At 32.2% G+C, this 25,097-nt stretch overlaps 1 protein-coding gene across 2 annotated transcripts in view; it reads left to right on the top strand.

Annotated features, from left to right (window-relative positions):
- LOC129231267 (B-box type zinc finger protein ncl-1-like) overlaps nt 1-5,494 on the top strand; it is a 74,358-nt gene extending 68,864 nt beyond the window's left edge. For both annotated transcript variants that reach the window (XM_054865549.1, XM_054865550.1), the window contains exon 2: nt 3,187-5,494. In XM_054865549.1, coding sequence (XP_054721524.1) covers nt 3,218-5,494 — 2,277 coding nt within the window. In that variant the 5' untranslated portion in view covers nt 3,187-3,217. The remainder of the gene's footprint in view (nt 1-3,186) is intronic.
- Nucleotides 5,495-25,097: the final 19,603 nt, after the last annotated feature.

The raw sequence follows: 25,097 nt of genomic DNA, 5'->3' as shown, positions 1-25,097 counted from the left end.
CGATCGAAATCAAATGCAGCTGTTAAACTTAAAAAAAGAAATTTGGCATTTAATATATTTGGTGAGAGATAGAGAAAATCATCGAAAATTATCAAACTGTAAAAGTACTCCCTTGAAGAAGCCACCCCCCCTCCTCCATGTTCATGTTAAAAATTTGAAAAATTTATTAGTAACTGAATAATTAAACTATTGTTTTGCTTAATTTCCCCTTGGGTAATTTTACTTCTTATGATGCACCAATTTTTTTTTTTGCATATTTATTTACATGGTGGTATACGCAGGGAACCTTGCCCCTTACCTCCCCAAATCTTTGAAAACTATTAAGGTATAACTTAAAGTCAAAATAATGTGTTAATCTATACCATTGCATTCTCTCAACAAAAATTATTAATATATCTAAGTTTTATCTTGCTTTGTGCAATCAGCATATCAGACATGTTACGTTCGTAACACTTTTTTGTTACGTCCGTAACAAATGTATTAATTTTTGTCATACATTTTACAAACAATATCCATGAAAATTTTGTGGGTTTAGAAAGCTTGAAATCTGTAGAACAAGTATTTAATAGAAAATTTTAGAAATCTATGAATAATTCACAGGAATATTGGCAATTGTATGACAAAGTATACATTTTGTTGTTTTTTCAGTTACGTCCAATAACAGGCAGTTTTAATTTTTTGTTACTTTTTGTAGTCAAGCAATCTACACCCAAATTTTTGGTAGCATAAATAACGCCAAACTATACAACGGATTTTTTTTTTTTTTGTAGATTTTAATGAAACTAAATTAAAATTATGTGCATTTAAAGTCTGTGATTGTTACGTCCGTAACGGTGGAATTGCCCTGATGTTTCTGAGTCATGTGGAGGAAGAGTGTCCGCTTTTTGTGTTTTTTCTTGATTTCCGAGATTTTTAGGTTTTGAAAGCGATTTGAAAACCAATTTTAAAAGACGGCATAGTCGGTCATGTCATCGGCGAGACGACGTGAAGCGATATAGGGCGATATCATAACTTTCGGTTCGACGATGACGATACGATGACGACATCGCAACAATGCTGCATATAGGATGCTGCGATATAGGAAGATATCGCCAAAGCAATAACTATTCGATATCGTTCTCGTTGTCATCACAATGTCGTTTACTATATTTCGTATCAATATCGCACCTGGTGTCGGGGACATCGTTGAATATCGGGATCCCGTAACGTATCGATATAGTAATGGTAATTTTACGCCGAAATTTGCAAAAATGTTACTCTTCCAAATTATATATAAAAAAAAAGAAAAATCAGGCTGTAAAAGAGGGAAAAGGAAACAATTACAATTTAAAAAGGAAAAGTTTGTTGCAAAAAAGCTGCCAAAAAATTTATTAGGTAATATTAGACGTCACAATGAAAAAAAATAAAGTAATTTCTCCTGCTTTTGTGGGCTGTGGCGAATTGAAAGGCGGTAAATAGAATTGAAACATTTGTTAGGACCTTAAATAAATGCAAGCTTATTTTATTTCTTAAAGAAAAAAATATATTAGTATTTAAAAGACAGTGTAATATCTATCTATATAATTTTGCATAATATTAAATATATATATATGTGTTCAAATTTAAGCCGCACAATTTTTCCTCTTTTTGACTAAGGGCTGTTTTTATCCCTGGAAAAAACATCAGCTTAAAAAAAGCTTGCGTGCACATGTTTCTGTTTCTTTTAATGATTTAGTAAGATGTAACCGTATTTTTTTTTCTTAATTTTATGTTTGATATTACGCTTATTTTTGGAGGGAGAAACGTTAGAAGTCCTCTCTATCTATGCCCCACACCCGTATGTCTTGGTGTTTGCTTTTACCTTGTAGAAATTGAAAAGGGAATCTGATATAAAAATTAAAAAATCCATGATTTGGTGGGGGGGGGGGGGGGCATACGGGAAGTTTCTGTCTATTTGTAAAAATGGCTACATATTTTTTCTTTTGAAAAATTCCTATATTTTTTTCAGAATATTCCTATAATTTCCTATATTTTTTTGTCAAATGTCACTTCGATGCCTGATTGTAAATATGAAAATCTTATGTTCAAAGATTTATTTTATTGATGTAATAAAATAGTTTTACGATTGGCAAAGAGGCCACGTACCCCTTTTCCCCTATCATCATCGAACATCATTTAAATTGCATTTTTGGAACTTAATTTCAAAATATTGCCAGAGAAGTATCCCTGAACTTTATCCCTTTGACAATACATTCAAAAATCATTTAAACATCATCAAACAGGGTGTATATATAATTTTGTTTTTCAAGAATTCAATTTCAAAAAACAAAAAAAAGAAAAAATCCTTAGAGGAAAAATTCACAACCCTCTCCAATGTTTTCGCCTAATATTGTGATTTTGAAAAATATTGCTCTGTAAGAGTTTCTAAAACCGATCCCATCTCTTGACATTATCAAAATGACTTACAGTTCAAAAGGTTTCAAGGGGAAAGGACCCCCCCCCATTATCGGCGGTCTTCTAAAATTGAGTTTTTGGAACAATGAATTCAAAAATGAGTGTGGAACACTTGAAGTTAGGTTCATATTGTTACAAAAATGAAAAGCTTAAAACTTGAATTCAGCAAATTCTTTAATTCACATCTTTACAATCAACAACTTTTGACATATTTATTTTCCCTTTAGCATAGGGGTTTGTGGGGATGGGTGTCCAAATATTTTCAGTCTTAACCCATCGCCAAACTTACACCAATGCTTTGAAGACTTCATGCCAATGTAATCAGGGGAAAAGAAAAAATTTGGGAGATTATTACATTAAGACCTTAATTGTGAGAAAGAAAAACGAGGACTTTTTAGGGACCGCTCGCTCCCCGAATTCAGCCTTCTCTGCATTGATTTTTTTGAACTTTTACTGTGATTTATATTTAAATCATATAAAATAATATCAGAAGTTAAAGTCTAAACATTTTCTGGATCAATTTCCTACAAAGACATTGGTCTTAAGCATTAAGATATGTTCAAGACCAAATTGGTTAAATAATCAGGGTCAATGCATCTTGTTCAACCCTATAGGTATGTTGCCAAAAATAAGCCACAATTGTTAAGGTGTAAATGTAATTTAGGTTTTTATTAATTTTGTTAGGTATTTCAGTTTTTCCTATGTATATATGCTGTTTTGAATATTATACTAAAGTTTGTAAAAATGTTGCAGGTTGGTTCTTCCATTCGTTGAGGTACCTTCTATGATGGCATCACCTACTCCTTCTTTGCCAGATTCTTCACTATTTGGATCTCCTCACTTAGGGTCCTTCGGAGAGCAAGTCCCATCTGAGTCCTTGGGCACAGAGTGCAGCCTTTGTCACGAAACTTATACAGCTCCAAAGGTATTACCTTGTTTACACACATTTTGTCAGCCTTGTCTCGAAAAAATTCAAGACAATTGTGAGAAACTTCAGTGCCCAAAGTGTGATCAAGATTGCACACTCCCCCCTCAAGGAATATCTGGACTTCTATCTGATTATGCAATTACCAATGTTTTAGAAACTTCTGTCTTAGAAGGATCTCCCCTTTCCTGTACTGGCTGCAAGACCAAAGATACACATGCTGTAGCCCGTTGTTTCGATTGTGCCAATTATTTGTGTGGAAACTGTGTCATGGCCCATCAGTACATGCATTGCTTTGAGGGACATCAAGTTGTTAATCTAAAAGAGAACTCTAATAAGGAAGATTTCAAAGCAGACAAATTGATCTGCTGCCCACGTCATAAAGGAGAAACTTTAAGATACTTCTGTAGGACATGTAATACGCCAATTTGTAAAGAATGCACTAATGTTGATCATCCGAAGGGATTGCATGACTATGATCATCTATCTGATGTTGGTCCAAGACAAGTGGAAATACTTGGAGAATTATTAGAGCAAAGTAAAAGTAAAACAAATGACCTCAGAAATGCTGCAAAGTCAGTTGAACACTTCTCATCCCGTTTGCAAATGCAATATCATAAAGCACAAGCAGAAATTAATGATACGTTCAATTTTTATTGTTCTGTTTTAGAAGAGCGCAAAGAAGAATTGATGAAGGAACTTGAAGATTTATACAATACAAAAATGGTTTCTTTGAGTTTAGTTGGCAATAAGGTTCAAGAAATGGTGGAAAAGGTGCAGCAGATGTCAATGTTTGTAGACCGCATTATGAAATTTTCTAGTAACTCTGAAATTTTAATGTTTAAGCAGCTTCTTGACTCTAAACTACAGAGTGTTATTTCTTATAATCCAGAAGTTAATTTGCAGTCAATGGATCTTGAGTTTTTGTCCAACTATCAAGCCATCCAAGTTGGAGTTCGTAACACTTTTGGGTACATACGACATAATTCCGAGGGTGCTCCAAACAATAAGCCACAGCCAATAGCAAGACCAAATGGCGTTGTAAATTCTGATCGTGCCTATCAGAATGGCCATGTTTATGAATCAAATATCATATCTAAAAGATTTGGTTCTGCTAATAGTTTAGGACCATTCTCAACAAGCTTAAGTGACATCAGCCCATATGAAAAATGGTCTAGTGCCCCTACAGATTTGTTTCAGAATGGAACAACTGAATCATTTCATCTGAATGCTGAGCCAGTCATTGATCTGACTTCTAAATTTATTTCTGCAAGTATGTATCCTTTGAAATCTCAAATTAAAAGACAGAAAATGATTTATCACTGCAAATTTGGCGAATTTGGTGTCATGGAAGGACAGTTTACTGAGCCAAGCGGTGTTGCTGTTAATGCACAAAATGATATAATTGTTGCAGATACTAATAATCACAGAATTCAGATCTTCGACAAGGAAGGGAGATTTAAGTTCCAATTTGGTGAATGTGGAAAGCGTGATGGTCAATTGTTATATCCCAATAGGGTAGCTGTTGTGAAAACATCGGGTGACATAATTGTTACAGAACGCAGTCCAACACATCAAATTCAAATATATAATCAATATGGACAATTCGTAAGAAAATTTGGAGCCAATATTCTTCAACATCCCCGGGGGGTCACTGTAGATGTTAAAGGTCGCATCATTGTGGTTGAATGCAAGGTGATGCGAGTTATTATCTTTGACCAACTTGGTAATGTCTTACAGAAATTTGGTTGCTCCAAGCATTTAGAGTTTCCTAATGGAGTTGTAGTAAATGACAAACAGGAGATTTTCATAAGTGATAATAGAGCTCATTGTGTGAAAGTTTTTAATTATGATGGTGTTTTTCTTCGACAAATTGGAGGGGAAGGTTTGACAAACTATCCGATTGGTGTATGCATTAACCAGAATGGAGAAATTTTAGTCGCTGACAATCATAACAACTTCAATATAACGATATTTACTCAAGACGGACAGTTGGTTAATGCATCTGAAAGCAAAGTGAAGCATGCTCAGTGTTTTGATGTAGCTTTAATGGATGACAGTTCAGTTGTACTTGCTAGCAAAGACTATCGCTTGTACATCTATCGTTACATGCAAATTGCTGGGCTCGGAATCTAACTGAAACAAAACTGAATGTTGCATTTTTAAAATGTTATTTATTGCTTTTTGAAAACTTTGGCAGCTTTTGAGTTTGATTTGAAAGCAAATAGTGAGGGAGTAATAATAAGTGTTGGACAGTTGACATTTGTTGCAGTTCAAATTTTGAATTGTAATCATCTTGCAGTCCAGTCATTTGCTGGGAGAGCAATCGGCAAAATCTTGAAATAAGCTGCTTTGTTCATCAAAGCTGTTTATCGAACCGTCTGTTATTAATCTCCCACCCACCAATGGCACTCATAAAATGAGTGGCATTGACTATAAATGGCCAACAATTTTTATGCACATCCTACTACACATAGCGGCTGTCACTTGTTAGCGAAGGGGCACAACATCAGAACTGAAATAATTTTCTAAAAGTGTCCTCTATCTATTTCGACAAGCATTGTTATGTTGGATGCAAGATTAAAATAGTTTGAGATGTATTTTTTTGCAGTTGTGAAATATTACTGGCCCTAGTCATAATAGTCAGCAGCTATTATTAAATCTTCTTCCAATGCTTGTTCTCACATATATTTGTACTATGTTAAAATCTAACACTGTTTTAACTTATTTAATATAAGTGACACATTTTAAGAACTGGTAAAGCCAAAGATACATTGTAAAACATTTTCCTGTGATCTCTTTGAAGATTGGGGCCACTTGTTGAAAACAGTTGTTGAAACTCTGCCAGCCTGAATTTTCTGCCTTAATATAATGCTTCGACTAAAGCATCTACCTTTTGCCTTTCGGACCTGTGCCATGCATCAGGTCTCTTCTCTTCCAATACTATACAGGCATTTCTTCTCCTGTACTATTTATTTACATTGAACTTCCAGGTTTTATGAGTTGTGTTTAACATGGGTGCCAATTTCCCTGTTAATTTTAGTGTTTATTAAATTTTGTGTTTATTTATTATTTATTGCTTGTTCTTATTACACGTCGAGGAAAATTTTTAAATAAAGTGGTTAACCGTTGCCCAAGATCTGATGACAGTATCTAAAACTTCATAATCAGTATCTGTTGTATTCCAAATATTGAAGCATTAGGCTTTTTAACTAGTTACTCTAAATAATGAAAGTAAGTTACCGTTGTGAATTTTATAGAATTAGTTTTGTTTATTGTTTGGAGCGTTCGAAAGATCGCCTTGATCAATTGATGGACCAAGTTATCTGAAAACAATCTAAACCATTTTGGAATACAGCATCAGTTGTATTCATATTTGAGTTCAGATTTGTATGTTGCCTACATTATACAATCATATAAAGTTGATGTTTACTTGCATGTTAACCATAACTTTAAATAAAAGTTTGTATTTTTGCACTGGTCTTTAGAAATCGTGTTTATGCCTCAGTGTATCGAAAATTTTTAGTTTTTTTTTTTAATCAACTATTTACAACTTTTTTAGCAATAAGTGAAACTAGTTGAATGCAATAAATACTTATTTGTGTGATTTCGTGTTTGATGTTTGTATTTATTTAAATGCTTTACATAAAGGCAGCAGACTTAATTTTTTAATGTTGTGTCCAACAGTTGTATTCGTTTCTTACATTGCTTTTCATGTTTTTAAAAATTCTACCTCGATATTCTGCAATATAATTTGATTTTATGCAATCATTCCTTTATTATGATTATTATTTTGTTAATTCTTTTTGGATGTTCTTTTAATGCTGATTTGCATGTTTGTTAATGTTTGGTCGACTTTTCTTTTTTAATTTTTCATGATCTCAAATTATTTTTGATGCATGTATTTATAGATATATATGTATATGTATACATATATATGTATATATACACTTGCAAATTTTAATTTTTATGATGTGTTGATCTTTTTTCTTTTTAAAATCTTTTAAAGTTTAAGGTTTTTAATATATCATTTTTGACTATTGATCTGAGTGGTGAAATTTCTATTATTAAATGTTGCACTTTGATGGTAACTGTGACTGTATTCTGTTACAAAAATGGAGAGATTTGCATGTTCATCTCTCTCTTGAATGGGTACACTTATCATGTATATTGTGGCTTTGTTTTTGTAACTTTGCAATTTCACTGTTCTTTCAGTAACTCGTAGTCACTGTAGTGCTCAATTCTGTGGAACATGTAACAGTGCTTTTTACACAATGTTTGAACTTTTTGTAATGACAGTAATTTTTGTACACTTTTTACATTAATATATATTGTATAGATAAACAAAAATAATTGTTACATTGATACCTAGATTTTGATGTTTTAAAATAGCCTTTTTTAAATGGTTATGCAGTGTTTGGTTAGATTATCTTTTTTTGTAATGTTGAAAGCATTGTTTCCGATTTGGCACTGTTAAGAAATACTCGAACCCTTTTTAGTGCCAAGAGTTTCCCCTTTTCTGTTTTCTTAATTTATTTTTTTCCCTTTGCACGTGGCTGACATGTTAATCATTGAAAAATGCAAATTATTGCTGCTTATAAAGTGTTAGAACTTATTTTTGTACACTCTTGAGAATATATTTTCTACGTATTTTGAGGCCTTTGTTTGTATTCCCTTGCAAAGTGTGATGTCCTTTTATGTCAGCCAATAGTGCAGGCTCAATTTTCATTGTTCTAAAATGACAGATATTTTGTGTTAAGTTAATGGTTATGCTGTTTTGTTATTTTTTATTGAATTTACATGTTGAAAATTACAATGTTAAAAGCGTAATATATGACATCATTAATTAACATATCTTGTAATAGTGGTAGTGTTTGTATTGTATGTGTAGATAAATGATATACCTTGGATGTTAGTCATTTCAGTCATAATTGCCAGGTTTTTTCCACTACGCAATGTTTGTTTGGTTGAGTTTCTTTAAAGCTTTCTTGACAGAACAAAATGCCTTTCCGGTTTTTGATAATCGTGTTGAATATACAGATCTGTTAATTCTCCTGTTGGCTCTATTTTAAGCTGCAACTTTCGTGTTTCCATGGGCAAATCCATGAAGCACGTAGTTAAATAAATATCCTATGAATGTCTTTGTACTGAAAATAAGACGAAGCTTAACACATTTTAAAATTGCATGTTAAATCATTGTGCATGTGTGTGATTGGATACATCTTTATAGTGGTACAAGAGCTTACTACACATTTTTAGTGTACATTCCATTTTTTTTAAACTCAAAACCAGTATTACATGGTAAATTTTGCCATCGCAAGTAAGTTAAGCAAAGACAATAAATTTGTACTTGTTTTATTCCTCTGCAGTTATTGTAAATAGAGGCTTCCACAGCCCAGAATGTCGCCTGAGGTGCTTGTTATAATTTGCCTATCTTTCTGGTGCTTTAGAAAAGTTGGTAATATCTTTCAAAAGAAATAGTAGGAAAATATTTTCTTAAACATAAAATAGAAATCGGAAAGCTTGGAATTCGATCGCTGATTTTTAATGTTTTTACCTGGCTTGATCTTAATCCAAATATATTTTTTACAAATCCAGTGCTGGCCAAAAATGAATTGATGGCCTTGCTTTCTTATAACTAGTCAAAGTTATTAATTCTGTTGAATTCCTACTCAGGAGTGACTTGTTTTGTTGTTAAATCAACTGTTGACGTAATTTGTCTTTATCTTGCATTTTTGCCACACATCTGTAAAAATATATATATATATGAATTTAAAAAAAATGTGAGTAAAAAGAAAAAAAAAATGCACATAGATCAACTCAAGTGCCGTGGTGAGTGTTTGAGCTACCACATCCTTTTTCACAGAAAGTCATTTTTATTTTATTTTTAATTATTTATTACTTTTTTTTACTTTGAAATTTTTGTGAACTATGTTTTACTGTCTTTCATATGTTTGTTACTGTACTACTACTGCATTGAATAAAGTATTTTTTGTTTTGCTGAAACGTTTCCATTAGTCTCATTGCATGAGTTTCAAAGGATAAAACTTGTTATAAGGTTCGTATGTCGGAAGTTGCAATGTCTTATTTTGAATTTGTAATGACTTTTAAAGATGCTTAATTTTCATCGTAGATAATAATAGAATTTTACGCCAAGGCGCTTGGATTTCTTTCAAACTGGTACAAAAGTGGCCTTTTGAATCATATTATAGATGCGCTTAAATATTTTCTATTGAAAATCAAAAAATCTCTTGCTAAATACGATCTGCTTGATTAAAATACATATTTTGAAAAATAATATATATATACATGTATATATATATATATATATATATATATACACGCATGTCGGCAAAGAACCACCTTTTTAATGCAAAAATGTAGTTACCGGCGCCAAGCAGAAGTTGCCGAAGAAGCCAATTTTTGCGTCTTTATTGACTGAGGAATATTAATGGTAAATGATTACTTTCAGAAAGAGCGGCGTGTACCATTTATTACATTTTAAAAAATATGTAAAATTCATTAGATACTTCAGATGCACAGTTGCAAATGCGTATTATAACGCAAGAAACAATCAACATGTGTTTTGGTGTTGCCAACCTTTTTTCAGTAATTTTGAAATCATTGACTAAAAAGATGGTTAGTTTCTAAAATTCAGGAGCAATCACGTAAGTTTGAAAAGTTTATTGCAATAGATAAAATTTTTTAGCAAAATAGGTACAAACCCTAGTTATAAAATTAAAATAACTGCGTTTTTATATCGAATTTCATTCATTATTTTTTTTTCACATTGATAAAAGATGTAAAAGTAAGAATCGTAAAATTTTCAACTTTAATACACATCAAAACGTATGCTTATAATAGAATTATTGATTTCAAAACCGGTATTTTTTAAAACATGATGTAGAAATACCGGTACAGTGAACTCTTTTCTAAACATTCATGGAACCGAACAAAAGTGTTCAGATTATGGGGATGTTCAATATATAGGGAGACTGGAAATTCATGCGTACAAGCACGTAGCTAGAACTTCGTTAAAGGGGGAGGAAGGGGAAACCTTCAAGTTTGCACGAACTTCAAAAGAAAGGAATGCTAAAGCAGAATTGATAATTATATTAAGAGAAATCCTAATTAAAACTATTAGAATATGATAGTTAACGAAAAGTAATTACATAATTGAAATTGATATAGCCATTGGTTAAAATTAGTTAACAGAAATTTTATACTTCGTAGTAAATTTATTATTGTTGGTTTATAAAATTAACATTAAACTAGAAGTTATCTAATACATTAAAATAAAGTAAAATAACACAAAGTTTCTAAACATGGATAGAAAAAATTCCATCACATAAACATTTCTCGAACATTATGTTCTGATGCTTTTAAAATGGGATTCATATTAATCAAAAGATTCAATCCAAAAGATTCCTATTAATAAAAAGTTCACAAATGAAAATCGGAAAACGAAAACTGTTCTAGGTATTACTTAAGAAATGCACAAGTGATAATTTATTAAAATATTAAAGCTTTGTTATATATTTCAACAAAATGTGTACATTTTATTTATTATTTATCTAGAAGCTAAACAGCTTCACATACTTATGTTCATTTTGTTTAAAAAACACACACACACACACCTTAAATCTGTATGATGTCGAATGTATAACTGTATGAATGCTCTACAATATAACGTAATTCCGTAACCATGTCCGCTTTGAATAAGATTTCAGGCAAAATTCAGCTGCCCTCTCGACCAAAGTATTAGCAAGATTTCATTTTAAAAGCTTGAATTAGTTCTTTATTTGTTTACGTTTTTAACATTATTTCGATAATCCGAAATAAGAATGAAATCTATAATCTTATTACTCTTATTAATTTCTAATCTTCGTTTTCTAATTATTTCCAATAATCATTTAAAATCTTGAACGAACTATTCCTATTCCTTTTCAGAGTCACAACTGACTACAACTGTATATATGTCGAGGACTGCATACTAAGTGCCTTGCCTCCATTATTTTATACACCGATAGATGGCAGCACCATCACCGGATCGAACAGTTTATGAGAATTTAGAACTAGTTCAGGAGCTAATAGCTACTTGGTGCTAGCACCCCCAGAGGTATCGTTTCACTTGGAGGACATTGAGACCACGAGCATATTTAACGTCGCCCAGTCCCCTTTAATGACGACGGTGGATCTTCGACCATCGAGGTTCGAACTCAGGACCCTCCGGCCCCGAATCCGACAATCTACCGATCGGGCTACCACGGCCCCATTGAACGAACTGTTAACTCTTTGAGGGAGGCTTCCTTTGATGCCACCATTTTATTATTATTTTTCCCCCTCAGTCAACTTATAAAAAAAGATAAAGAAAAAAGCTTAAGAAAGAAATACGGGCCTCAAGCGAAGTCTCTGTGTTCCAAAAACTTCATATTATTAGAAAAGACGTATTACCGTCTATCATTCTCACTAATAATATTCTTTTTTACAACGAATTGGTTAAATAAGCTATCTTAGATTCAGTTATGGTATTTTTCTTTCTTTTCAACGGGGCTGCGTTAGAACGGTTTCAATGGATATTTTATTCTAACTTTTGCGAGCTTTTTTTCGCCCTCATGTTATAGAAAAACGCTATTTCGGGTCCTAAAAGTAAAATTCGAACGGTTTAGAACTTTTTTGGAGTTCGCAAACGCCTTCTCGGGTGCCCAAGTATATTTTAAATTAATCTTTGGTTGTGTAAGGTTACAAGAAGAAAAAAGTCGGGGATATTTAAAATCCAAGTAAAAAATTTCAAAATTGACGTCAAAAATCGCAAGTTTAGGATTTTTTTTTGAAATTTTCGGGGAAAGTAATGTTGAGGTTCTTTCCTGAAATTCTTTCAAACTTGAAGCTATTTTTGAAGAATTTAGCTTCGGAACGATCGCAGTTCATCCCGAAACTGATGAAGAACTGTTCCGAAAGTGAAGTTTTAAACATGCAATTTTGGGTTATCTTAGTTGTTGTTACTGGAGAGAGGAAGGTTCTGTCGTCTCCTAACGAAAGTTTTCAAAATTGAAGTCTAAAACGCAAATTTTGGCTGTCTTTGGCGACGATAGGGGATCCGGCTGCTTTTCCTCCGGAAATATCTCCGGCACTAGTTTTAAAAACTTATTTTTGGCTATATTTCATAACGATAAGAGGAAGCGCGTGAGGAAATTTGCAACCGAAATATTTTTTTGGAATTTAAATCAATTTTAGCCTATTTTTGGTAAGAGAAAGTTTGGAGTCTCTCTTCCAAGGCAAATACTTCTAAAGGCATAATTTGGTAATATCTTTCGTGACGTTAAAGAAACTGGGAAGCGTCGGTGGATCTTTCTGGATATTTTGCAGCAACATTGATATTTGAAAAATGCAATTATAGACTATCTTTGAAGACGTTAGGGGGATGCCCTAACTTCACGGAAAGTTACAAGAGCCAGGCAGTTCTCCTCTGAAAATGTTTAGAAATTGAAGTCTCAAAAAAGTATTTTAGCATTGTTTGATAACGATAGGACAAAAGCAAGCTGTGGTTCGGTGTACCCTCACGAAGTTTATTTGAAACTAAAGTCCATTTCAGGCACGTTTGGTGAAGATAAGGTATGGTGGCTTCACGGGACCGACTAAAAACGAAATTTTAAGTTATCATTGATTACGTTGGAGAGCGGGTTGATCCGGTGACCCTTCCCCGAAAGCTCTTCGAAACATGTTTGAAAACTGGAATTTTTCGCCAGTTTTTGAAGACGTAGGTGAGCGGGGGTGGTGAGAATGGGTTCCGGGGCCCTCCTTTGCAACATTTACAAAATTAAAGTCCTAAAAATACTTTTAAGCTATGACTTGATAATCATAATTTGATGATTTTAGGAGAAGGATTAGGGTTGGCTGGCTGTCCTTATAAAATGCATTTTGGAATTTGGAGCCATCTTTAAGGATTTCAGACATGGATGAAAGTAAATTGTCTAAAATTGAAGTCTCAAAAAAAAAAAAAAAAAAGTAGGTTATGTTTGGTCAAGTTAAGGCAGAAAGGATGAATAAGAGACTGATGATCAGGTTCTTAAGATCGGTGATTCAACCAGCAAAATTTTCCGAAATTAAAGTCCTAAAAACGCAAATTTAAGCTTTCTTTTGTCTCTTTATGGGGGCGGGGTAATGGCTTCCTTTTACATTTGCATTTTGGAACGACACTTAACTTTGCTACCGGGGTACGGGCTCCGTCCTCCAATCTGATCTGAATCGGGCAGTTCAATCGAGATTTTAACTAAATGAAGAAAAATTACTGTGAAGAGGGAAAATTATAATTTTTAATTCGTTATTCATACGTATTTCACTTTCAGGGGAGTCACAACCGTCTATTGTCTTCCCCTGTATCCGCGCTAACTGAACAAAGAATTGTTTGAAGTGCTTTCGAATGGTTCTTATCAGAATAGTTTTTTTCTTACTAAAATATGTCTTCATTGTTTAGGGACTATAAGAGCTTGGGGAGGGGAGGGAGCATTAGGGGCCGCCCTCGGCACTTTTTAGAAGACACCCTTTAATGCTTCCGGAGATGACTATTGCATTCATTGCGCTTTTCCCCTGTACCTGTGCCTGATCCCTGATTTCCAGCTCTGCCATAAATTTTGCAGTCAAATGAAGCATGCGTGCAAAGAAAAGATATTAATGGACAATGGATCAACAAACTGTTCTCTAACATTATATTTTTCTTAAACTTTGCCATGCTGTCGGAAAATCGAGACCTACTTTGATTTTTCAATAAAAATTTGAATTTCAGCATTTTTATTCGACTTACATTGTGAGAAGTTCTTGAGAAATTTTGCTTTATTAAAACTGTATGCGACCTGCGGCCGCCCCTTGCTTTGGCCGCCCGTGTGCGGTGCACACGCTGCACACCTGCTAGGATCGACCCCGGTTATTCCAAGGAATTCAATCTTTAGAAAAAGCAAATTAGTATAATGTTCAATTTAGCCATGAATTTAACAACCAAAAGCAAATAAACTGGTGGCGCCATCTCCTAGAAAATACGAAAAACTGCACATTTAATGAAGTTATCCGATTGGGAATGAGAACCAATTTTTAAATATGTCTCAGTGTGAATTACTTTGTAGTTTACTTAGTAAACTGGAATTTTTTAAACATTCTTCATAATAATATTATTATTTTTTATTTACTTTATTCATTATTATTATTATTTATTTATTTATTATTATTATTTTTTTTTTATTTATTTTTTTTTTGCAGTTAAAAATAAGTAATTTAAAGATATTTCTTTGTAATGAAATCACACACTGACAATTTAAACAGCCATTATTTTAATATTTTATAATTACTGACTCTGGCCCTTTGTGATTGCATACGTAAATTAAATGAGTAATTTAATATCTTTTCATTTTAAATCCTACAATTTTTATAATCATATAAATTGGTCTCAAATTGCTGGTTATAATCATAATTGGGGAGAAAACCCTGCTGGTAACGAAAAAATTTTTAATTAAAAAATTAATGATTAAAAAAAAAACAGATTCTTAAATTTGTGCACTCTACCCGTGAGCATATTTTGGGTCATTAATGCACATTTTGGTGAAATCAAAATTTTTAATTTCCCGGATATTTTTAAGTTATAATATCCGGTTGCCTTTTGATCCATCTATAATTTACGATAAGAATAATAAACGTTTCGTCTAAAATAAACACGATGAAATTTTCAAATGACCGGAAATTTACAAAGTTTTGATTTTTTAAATTATGTATTAAGTATTAATGAAACAAAATATGTTAATGAAATAGATTATTACAGAAGTTTAAAAATGAAATGATTTTTTCTTTTTTACGTTTAAAATCTTTCTTTAACCAGTAGATCTTCGTCTCAAATTATGATAATAAGTAATACTTGGAAAATAATATGTGTATTAAAGTTACACCTGTGCATGAATTAAAATGAAAATACTTGAAATAACTGAGTTCATGCTACTCAAGCATCAAGTAAGCGAAAGGATAACGTCAATAGTTATGAAATATTTACAGTAGGAATAACAGACTTTTAATTTAAATATCAACTATTTCATTGCAAACATATAAAATTAGTAACTTCTTATAACAAAAAATTAAACATTATGAAGAACGCGAAAGGAAATTGAAAAATCACTGTGTAAACAAAAAAATATTTTGCATTGATGCGTATACTAAACATTGATTCAACAAGTGGTTTAAAAACAGTTTACATGTCTGTCTTTTAAAAACAAAGGCTTCCATTTGCATTTATAAATGAAGTTAAGAGTCATGAAATACTATTGCACAGTGATGATCGTAATTCGAAGATTCTACAAAATGGGCTTTGGAATTAGAAGGGTGATGCACCGAACACGAAAAGGAACTCTTGATCGTCAAATTTTAACTCAAAAAGATTCGTTTGTTCTCAGTTTTTAAGAAAAATTTTAAATAAACTATTTCAAGCGATTAAACTAAAAATTTCATTAAAAAAATTTTACATGTATATGTGAATCAAATTAAAAAAAAACACGTGATTTTCAGGACCAAAGTTTTGTTACGAGCAGAGTTTTCTTTCCAATTATAATTTGATAAGCGGTACTTTGAGACTGATTTGTATGATTATAAAAATTTTAAGAATTAAAATATGAAAACATTTCAAGCTACTTATTTTAAATTACGTAAGCAGTCATCATGTATTGGATTAAGTCAAAAATTATAAAATATTGGATGTTTTAACTATCAATAATTTTTCATTAGAAAGAAATACCTATAAATTACTTATTTTTAACCACAAAAAATGAATATTAGTATGAAGAATATGAAAAAAATGAATAGTTTAGTAATTAAATTACAAAGTAATTTAAACTGACACGATTAAAAATAAATTCTAATTCTAATGTGCTTCATTCAATGTACAGTTTTTCGAATTTTCTAAGAAATGCCGCCACCAGTTACTTTGCTTTTCAAAATCGTTGTTAAATTGTACATTATAATTTGTTTCATAAAAGATTGAACTCATTGGAAAAAACAAAGATATTTTCGCTAGATACACTGAAGATTCAGTCAGAGATCTTAACATAAGATGTGAATTCCTATTCAGCAGAAGATTTAAGCTAGAGATATGATGTGTAAGACGGAATAAAAGTACAATGGCGTCGTAACTTTGATTGACGTCCAGAACAACAAATCAGAGCACTAGAAATGTCCCTTGGTCCGAACAGGAGTAAAGGAAGCTTATATGCTGCCGGGACCATCATAATGTGTTCAAAATATCGGGTTGTTCGCATTAGGGAGTGTTTAGATGGAGAGTTCACTGTATTAAAAATTTCAAAAAAGTATCAAAAAATATTTTGCCATACGTCATAATTTTGTGCCAAAAGTGCATTGATTATGAAAATTTATTGTGTACCAGTATAAAACATAAAACATACTATATAAAATGCAGGAACAACTGTTATAATGAAAAATCAACAGTAAGAAACTATTTATTGAATTGTCACTAAGCCTCGAACTCATTTTAGTGCACAAATTTCCTTCAGTTGAAAACAATTTTGAATTGATCAGTGATACTGTTAATTTTGCGCGACACAGCTCTCTAACTACCTCGAAATCCCTCATCTTCAATAACACTGGTAAACAAAGGTTTTTTGTTACATGAAACATTTATAGTATTCCTAGGGTAGTTTTTGACGCTGATTTCAAATATCTTTTTGGAATTTTTCCATCACTCACAGTTTTTATGTAATCATAGGTTTTAAATTATTTATTTCTCCCCTGTTTTCCTTATACCACTACCACATTATGTTAAAAACTAATAGACTGGTATACAAAGAATTTGTCAAATGAAACATTTATGGTTTATCTAGGGAATTTTTGACGCTGGTTTCAAATATTTAATCAGAATTTTCCCACCATCCACATTTTTTGTGTAATCATTGGTTCTAAGTGATTTATTTTACCCGTGTTTTCCTATATTACGTAATGATAAAAATTCACAACTAACAATTAAAATTGAGTCATAAAGACAAGAAATGTGAAGATAGATAGTCAGGTTTGCTTTTACTGCAGTGGTAACATGGTAGTCAGTCTTAATGGTACCTCATTTTTGTGTTATGCGTCTCCCTGAATAGAGTTATTTTCTGAAATTTTATATCTGAATGCAAACATAAAGAATTCGTAGATTTTTCTCTAAGGAAAATGCTTTAGTATACTGTAATAGTATTGACTCTAAAATGAATATGTTTGTATTTTAAGATGAGATTATTAACTCCTTCGAAATTAGTTTAAAAACTATACTATTGCATGATTGAAACACGTGCCTTCGGTATCACTAGCATATTCAGTCGAAATAAAGGAAACACATGGAGATTTGTAAGTCTTTTAGATAAAATTTAGAACAGCACATATCATGGGACAATTATTTCTGACCTAAAATTAAATGAAACAAATTTTATTAACTGCTAAATTATTAACTGCTCCTGTTTTATTAACAGGAGCCGTTTCTAGAATCTAACTCCAATGAGTAGGGTCCTGTCTCAGTTCGTGATTGCGAAAAACATAATTTGGATTCTAAATTTCAAAATTCAAATTAATTTTCTTTTTTTTTTTACTAGTGTTAGTTTCATGATCTTCAGCGATTTCCTCTAGATCAGGATAGGTTTAATTTACTTTTTATTTCCTCTTTAGTTAGAAATTTACTACAAATTCGTCTAATTTTTATTTTATGTTTATTTATTTTGTTAGTTTATTTTGTTCGTTTCCGTTTTCTTTTAAAAATTCTTTATAATTATTTAAATCTCTGAAAACATTTTCCCGTTCAGTATGCTTTTCCTCGATGCAAATTTTTAAAACACTATAATTACTAAATATTATCTCGCCAAGCATACAGCTAAAGAGTGAGATGGTACTGCACACCAATACCGAGGAAAATAAATAACCATTTGTTATGCTAACAAGAAAAGTTTTTTCTCGAAATTTAGTACCGTGGAGACAAATGTTTAATAAATTCTCGGAGGGGGCCATTTGGAAAAATATGATGCTTTGGAAATTTTTGAATTTTACAAGTATCAATATCGCCCACCTTTTAACTAGAACATTTTTTAAGGAATTTTCACAAGGCGACGCAATTTTAAACATAAAGGCTGTAACCTTCCCAATATTTTTCCTCTTTCTCTCGTGTGCATATATCGTCGCCTCATAGTGCTATTCCTGTAATCCGTACTGTTTGTTCCGAGGCGAATGTAATAGGAATTCTGATTTAAGAGGAAGTCGATATGAACCAACCGCAAGTACAATATTAGCTCCGAAGTAGAGGGGTCCGGAGGTTTCTCCTCCGGAAAATTTCGGAGTTTGTAGTCTTAAAAACGCATTTTAGACGATCTTTGGTGATGTTAGGGGAGAAGAGAGTTGGTGGCGGCTTCCCTGTCTATTTTTCGAGATTGTAACACTAAGAATGCAGTTTTAGATGACTTTGATGATGTTAGAGGGAGAAGAGATTTGAGGGCCCATCTAAGGAAATTTTTCGGATTTGTAATCTTAGAAATACATTCTTTGAATGATCGAAATTGAAACTTTAAAAACGCAAACATTATCTCCAATATTGTTAAGAAGAGGGAGGTTCGGGGATTCTCCGGCAGATTTTTTTTGCAATTGTTGAACTAAAAACCCTGTTTAGCACGATCTTTTCGTGATGATACGTGGAGGTGAGATTCGAGGGCTCACCAGGTGCGTAGATAAGGGGGGGGTTTGGGGACAACCCCCCCCCCCCCCACCGAAACGTTAGTCTCAAAAAAAAAAGAGAAAAAGAAGAGGGAAGAGAAAGAAAGAAAAAGAAAAAAAAAAATCAAAACGACTTTTTTCTGAGTAACAAAGGTCAAAAATTCACTTCGCTCCCCCCCCCCCCCCCCCGCCAATGCCATGGAAAATCTGCTCCATGTGTGACCCTCAAGCATAAAGACGTCTTTCTCTGCTGCGACAATTTTTTGATAATTGAGTGAAATTTGACACTTCGCTTTAGAAATGAGATTAATCTGTTAAATCCACGTATATGCAGCCTTTCTTTGTCATAGATTCTGCAAATTGTTAAATATATTTAATTGAATGAGCCGCGCAGTGGGAATATTGCATACAGTCGAATCTGTATATTTCGAATTTCACATTAAAGAAAAAAATCGAGATAAAGAGTTTTGAAATACGGGGGCTTAAGAAACTTTTTATAGAAATTTGAAATGTGAAAAATGATGGTGAAAATTTGAAATCGATACTAAAGACAATATGGACTCTTGATTAAAATTCCTCTTTAATAGTTTTGTTAGGTATTTATTCTATTATTACATTATTGAGTGCTTTATTACAAGTTTAAGGAATCATTTTGACAGTAAAAGAAACTTTAAGCATATCTTTTTCAAAAAAAAAAAGTCTTTTATTGCTTTTTGGACCCTGATTTTTTTTTTTTTTTTTTGGATTCATTATTTATCCTCTTGAGGTTAGCAATTGCAGCAAATCTAACTTGGCCAGTATTCTACAATTTTCCTTTTTTCATCCCTTGAAAAAAACTTATACTTTCTTTTCACTCCTATCATTTCGGTTTTCTAAGGAATCGCAATTTTAAGAAAGAGAGCAACCAAAGAACAGTACTAATCCAGATAACAGCGAAATGGCTTTTAACTTGAACCATGAACTTGAAATGTTCATCTTACATATGTCAAACCTGTGAATTTCACCCCTTTACTCTTCTTCCAAGAAAGTTCGGATTAAAAAGTAGAAAATAAAAAAGACTTCTGTTTATAATACCCGAAATTGCTGTTGCTCTCTCAAAAAGATATTTATATAAATTCTAAAACAGCTAATAAAATTAATAATAAAGACTTGAAAGGAGAACTGATGGTATGATGTTGAGCGAATAACTTTCTACCGCCAATATTTCTTCCCTAACTTTTTTATTCAAATTTTATTAACTGCTTTAGAATTAGCATAAATGTAAATACATAAAAAGCAACACATAAATATAACGATATGAAAAGCAATTTCATTTTTTGCGGGTTATAATTCAAGAAGTCTTTTTTTATTTTGTTTCATACTTTTAGTGCAAACCAAGTTAGTAAAAATAGTCTTTATAGTCTGACCACCGATGAGATTGAAAGTCAAACATCCAGTTTCCAGGCGGAAATGGAAGTATCTATTAGCTTTCAGGGATGGCTGCTTTTGTAGATGTGTGTTAGCCTCTAAACTAAGCAGTCACACTGAAATGAACGGAACACGCTCATCAGATATTTGATTTCCCCCTGATTTGGATCGACTGGTTTTGACAAGACCTTGCTAGAAAATTTCGCTTTAAATTAAATGGAGGGAAAAGAAAATAAAGTTGAATTTTCCACAACATTAAAAAAAATTCTTAGCTTTGTTTTGTTTGACACAAGTATCGGAATTGGGGCACCCCATTCCAAAGTATGTAAGATTCACTTCTCTCTTATTTTTTTTATATACTAAAATAATTTACATATATATACATATATATACATACATATATATATACATATATATACATACATATATATATATATATATATATATATATATATATATATATATATATATATATATATATATATATATATATATATATATATATATATATATATATATATATACTTATATATACATATATATATATATATATACATATACATATACACACACACACACACACACATATATATATATATATATATATATATGTATATATATATATATATATAGAAAAGAAGACCCCCCCCCCCCGAAAGTCGGGTCTAGTTACGCCTCTGGGGCTCACACTAAGGATTTTTTTAAAATTACAATTACAGTTTTAAAGATGCATTCTAATTATCATTAGTAATGGTAGGGAAGAAAGGGTTGGAGCATTCCCCGGAAATTGTTAGAAATTCTAGCTTTAAAAAGGCTGTTTTAGACGATTTTTGGCGATGATAAGGGGAGGAGAGATTAAAATGCCCATACCAGCAAATTTTTCTAATTTATAGACTTTAAAACGCATTTTAGACTATCTTTGGTAAGGTTAGGGTTTGAAAAGATTCGGAGGTCCACTGTGAACGAAAAAAAAAAAGATTTTTTTCAATTTAAGCTAGGAAAGAGAGTTTTAAAAAACTAACTGAAACTTCCTCTGTGTGGATTTATGACTCCTCGGCATATATTATATTCATGTTAGACTTCGAGGAATAATAAGGATTTTTTTTTAATATTTAGCTCTAAAAAAGGTTTTTAACTATTTTTGAAACTTTTTCAGGGTGACCATGCCCTATTGTTAGACTTTGTATGCGTTATAAGAGAAATTTTTTACATTTTTGCTGAAAAAAGGGGGATTCAAACTATTTTTGAAATTTTCTCGGAGGGGTCATGGCTCTCCATGGTCCCTCCCTGGATCCGCCCATGAATATATCATAAGGGATTGCTGCAGTTGATGGTTGGAACAAATTATTTATAGCACAAATACTTTTTCTGCTGTTGTTGCGTTGCCGTGTGCCACCAGCTAGGAAGGTTAGATGTCCAAAATAGACGCCTTGGTTAAAAAAAGAAAATCTTGGAACCACGGCATCAGACAACAATTTTAATGGAAAGGTTCATTAGTTTCAATTGAGTTCAAGTCGGCTCTGAATGGTTACTTGTTGTTTTTACGATTCTCAAATTGATACCTCAAAAAAAAAAAAAAAAAAAAAATCATATGAAGAAATATTTTACTTTTATTTTGAAAAAAGTCTTATTTGCTTATTTCACACAATAAATCTTGTGGTATCTGGCGCCGCAATATTCAGTACAAAATCCTAAAAAAAAAAAGAAAAAAGATTTAGGCACCGGCGCAGTAAGGGCACCGGCGCACAGTGGGGCGAAAACGCCAAAAAGCGCATAAAAATGTTTTTAAATCTCTCTCGCTTGCTTGTTTACACAGGCCTGTTATTATGGAGTTTTTTCGATTTGTTTGGGCTCAGGGTTCAAAGTTCGCAGGTTTACGCAGCTAATTCCTTTTCAGGGGCTTTCTACGGACCATTTATGACTCATTAATACTAATTTCTAAGAGGACATAAGGACATTTTTTTGTAGTGTTTTGAAAAAAAATAACCTTGAAGTCCCAAATTTTCGGTACTGATCAAAACTGATTTTCAGTTTCAGAATTCGATTACTCATTTTTTTCGTCCTATTACTGTCGTTGGACACGAGAGAAATTAAATATACCCGCCTTTAATAAGAAAAAAAATATATAGATTGCTTAAAAGCAATTTTTGTAAATTCTCGCACTCATGGTTCTTCAACTTTCTAAAGGCTCCCTTCAGCTTTGTAGTGGACGAATTGCTCTAAAATTCCAGTTCTGATTGCCAAAGAGGTAGGCTTGAGCCTGTGCAAATTTATTAATCCTCAATTGGTTTAATATAGTAAAAAAAATCCAATTATAAGCGCTTTTTTGGCGTTTTTGCCCCACTGCGCGGCGCTCCGGGAAGTTACTCGGTATCCCGGCGACCCAGTACGCCACTGATCAATTTTAGCGTTATTTTTTGACTATGTGCATGGGCGGATTTATGAGGGGGCAGTGGGGGGCAATGCCTCCCCAGTTTTTGGAGGACTTTAGTGTAGTAACAACACATCTTCCAAAAATTATTAATATATATATATTTTTTCTTTTTTGAATAGTTCAGAAGGGCATGGGTGGATTTATAGGGGGGGGCATAGGGGGCAATGCCCCCCAGTTTTTGGAGGACTTTATGTAGTAATAACACATCTTCCAAAATCTTATAAACAAAAAAAAACATGACTTTTTTCTTTTTTGAATAGTTTAATGAAATTGAAGAGAAAAGCAAATGTCCTTTTCTGATGGGAGAAAAGAAAAGGGGAAAAAAAAAACGAACATTAAATACAAATAGTACAACTGTCACTGGGGTGCTGAAAATGTGTCTAAATTCACTATTTTGGATTGAAAACCATTTGGGCAAGTATATGAATGAAAATATAGGCTAAACGAACATTAAGCTGCAACACTTATAATAATTGACGATTATTTTAACAAATTAGAACCTAAAGCAAAGTGGAAAATCTCCAACCTCCCCCATTCGCTACTACACAGAACGATCTACTCGTTATGATTTGTGTCCACATTTCAAGTATTTATTTGTGCATAATATTTATGTTCTTAGTATATTAATTGGCCTTTTGAGAAATTCTAAAAAACTTAAGATTTTTTTCCTTCTCTCTCTCTCGCTTTTTTTTTGAGAGAGAGGGAGAGAATAAATACTATCACAAACTGAATAAATTTCAGTTTTCTGAAAGTTCTGATTAAATGAATCTTTTTACTTAGAGGGAGAGTACAATTTTACTTACTTTATAAATACTGTTTAAAAAGTGAGGTAAGTCATAATCATCTAAGTCTAAGTGAGTCAGTCCTTGTCATTATTGAAATCTAAATAATTGAGTCATCAAAAGTTTTGGAAAAATTTGCTGAAATTTTATAAAAGTCTATAATAACCTAACAAAGATTGGTAAAATCGTAAAAATCCTTTAACTGTAAAAACTGACGAATCTTCGTAAAAACTACAAAAAATCAAGCAAAAATTTACAGGTAGGAGTGAATTACAAATAGGATCGAATTTGCCTATAAGATAAACAAGCTGTTGCTTAGGGCCCCTGCTTTGAAGTGGGGTCCCTAACTCCCCCCCCCCCCAAAAAATCATGATTTGTTCCTTAGTGGGCAGCATAACCTTCTTTATGTACTGCAACTTGAAATTTTGTTAATCATTATGTTCGTTGTTTGTTTTCTAAATTTTATTTATTAAAATGCTCTCACAGTCTACTTTTTATGCAAGAAGGATATGCAGTAAGTTCATTAACATTTTGTTTTCGCGCTAAATGCAGCATTAACATTATCATTCTGAAAATCAAAAGCAGACACAGGGTTGATAAAGTAAATTACAGATCACTCTCCCCCTCCCCCCCCTATCGATACGGCAATGGAATTATCAGGAAACGCATTATTCGGACTTAAAACATGCTGATTTCATAATTCATTGAAGAATAAAAATAAATATTCAGAATAAATTTTAGAATTAGCAAAGCATTCGAAAACAAAAATTTAATTTGTTTCAAACAAAGTTTTTGCAATCTTTTTTTTTTTTTTTAATTTATTCGTAGTACAGCGGATTTATCTATGTTTTTAAAAGTATAATAGTTTTGAATAAATTTCAGGTTTTCTTTTCAGATTTTTTGTTTACGCTAAATGTTTCACAAAGAACCCTAATGAATCGAAACAGTGTAAAAGTAAAACCATAAGAACAGTGATTAATGAGGACTATAAAATAGCTCCTTTTTCGATTTGTAAACTTCAACAAAACGCATGTAAATAACGTTTGAGCAAAAAAAGTCAATAAGATATGGGGTACGTCCTTCCTTCCGGGAACATGATAATTCTAAAAGGGGGCATGAGCAAAACCAAAAAAAAAAAAAAAAAAAAAAGCTTGAAAGTTGTTAAATTTTCTGAAGGAAAAGTAAAACAACATATATTCTGACGTAATGAGATGTCAAACACATATTCACATTTATACTGAAATAATCTTCCTATTAACCAACAAATAGTCTAAAAATGCGTTCCTAACAAAATATTTCAGGGAATGCCCGACAACTCTCCTACTACTCTCCTACTTATGTGCGAATGTTAAACAGCTCAAACAAAAAAATCCAATTCTTGACACTGCAACCTTTT

The sequence above is a fragment of the Uloborus diversus genome, chromosome 10 (genome assembly GCF_026930045.1).
Source record: "Uloborus diversus isolate 005 chromosome 10, Udiv.v.3.1, whole genome shotgun sequence".
Lineage (NCBI taxonomy): Eukaryota > Metazoa > Arthropoda > Arachnida > Araneae > Uloboridae > Uloborus > Uloborus diversus.
This window is presented reverse-complemented; position numbering and strand designations above follow the sequence as displayed.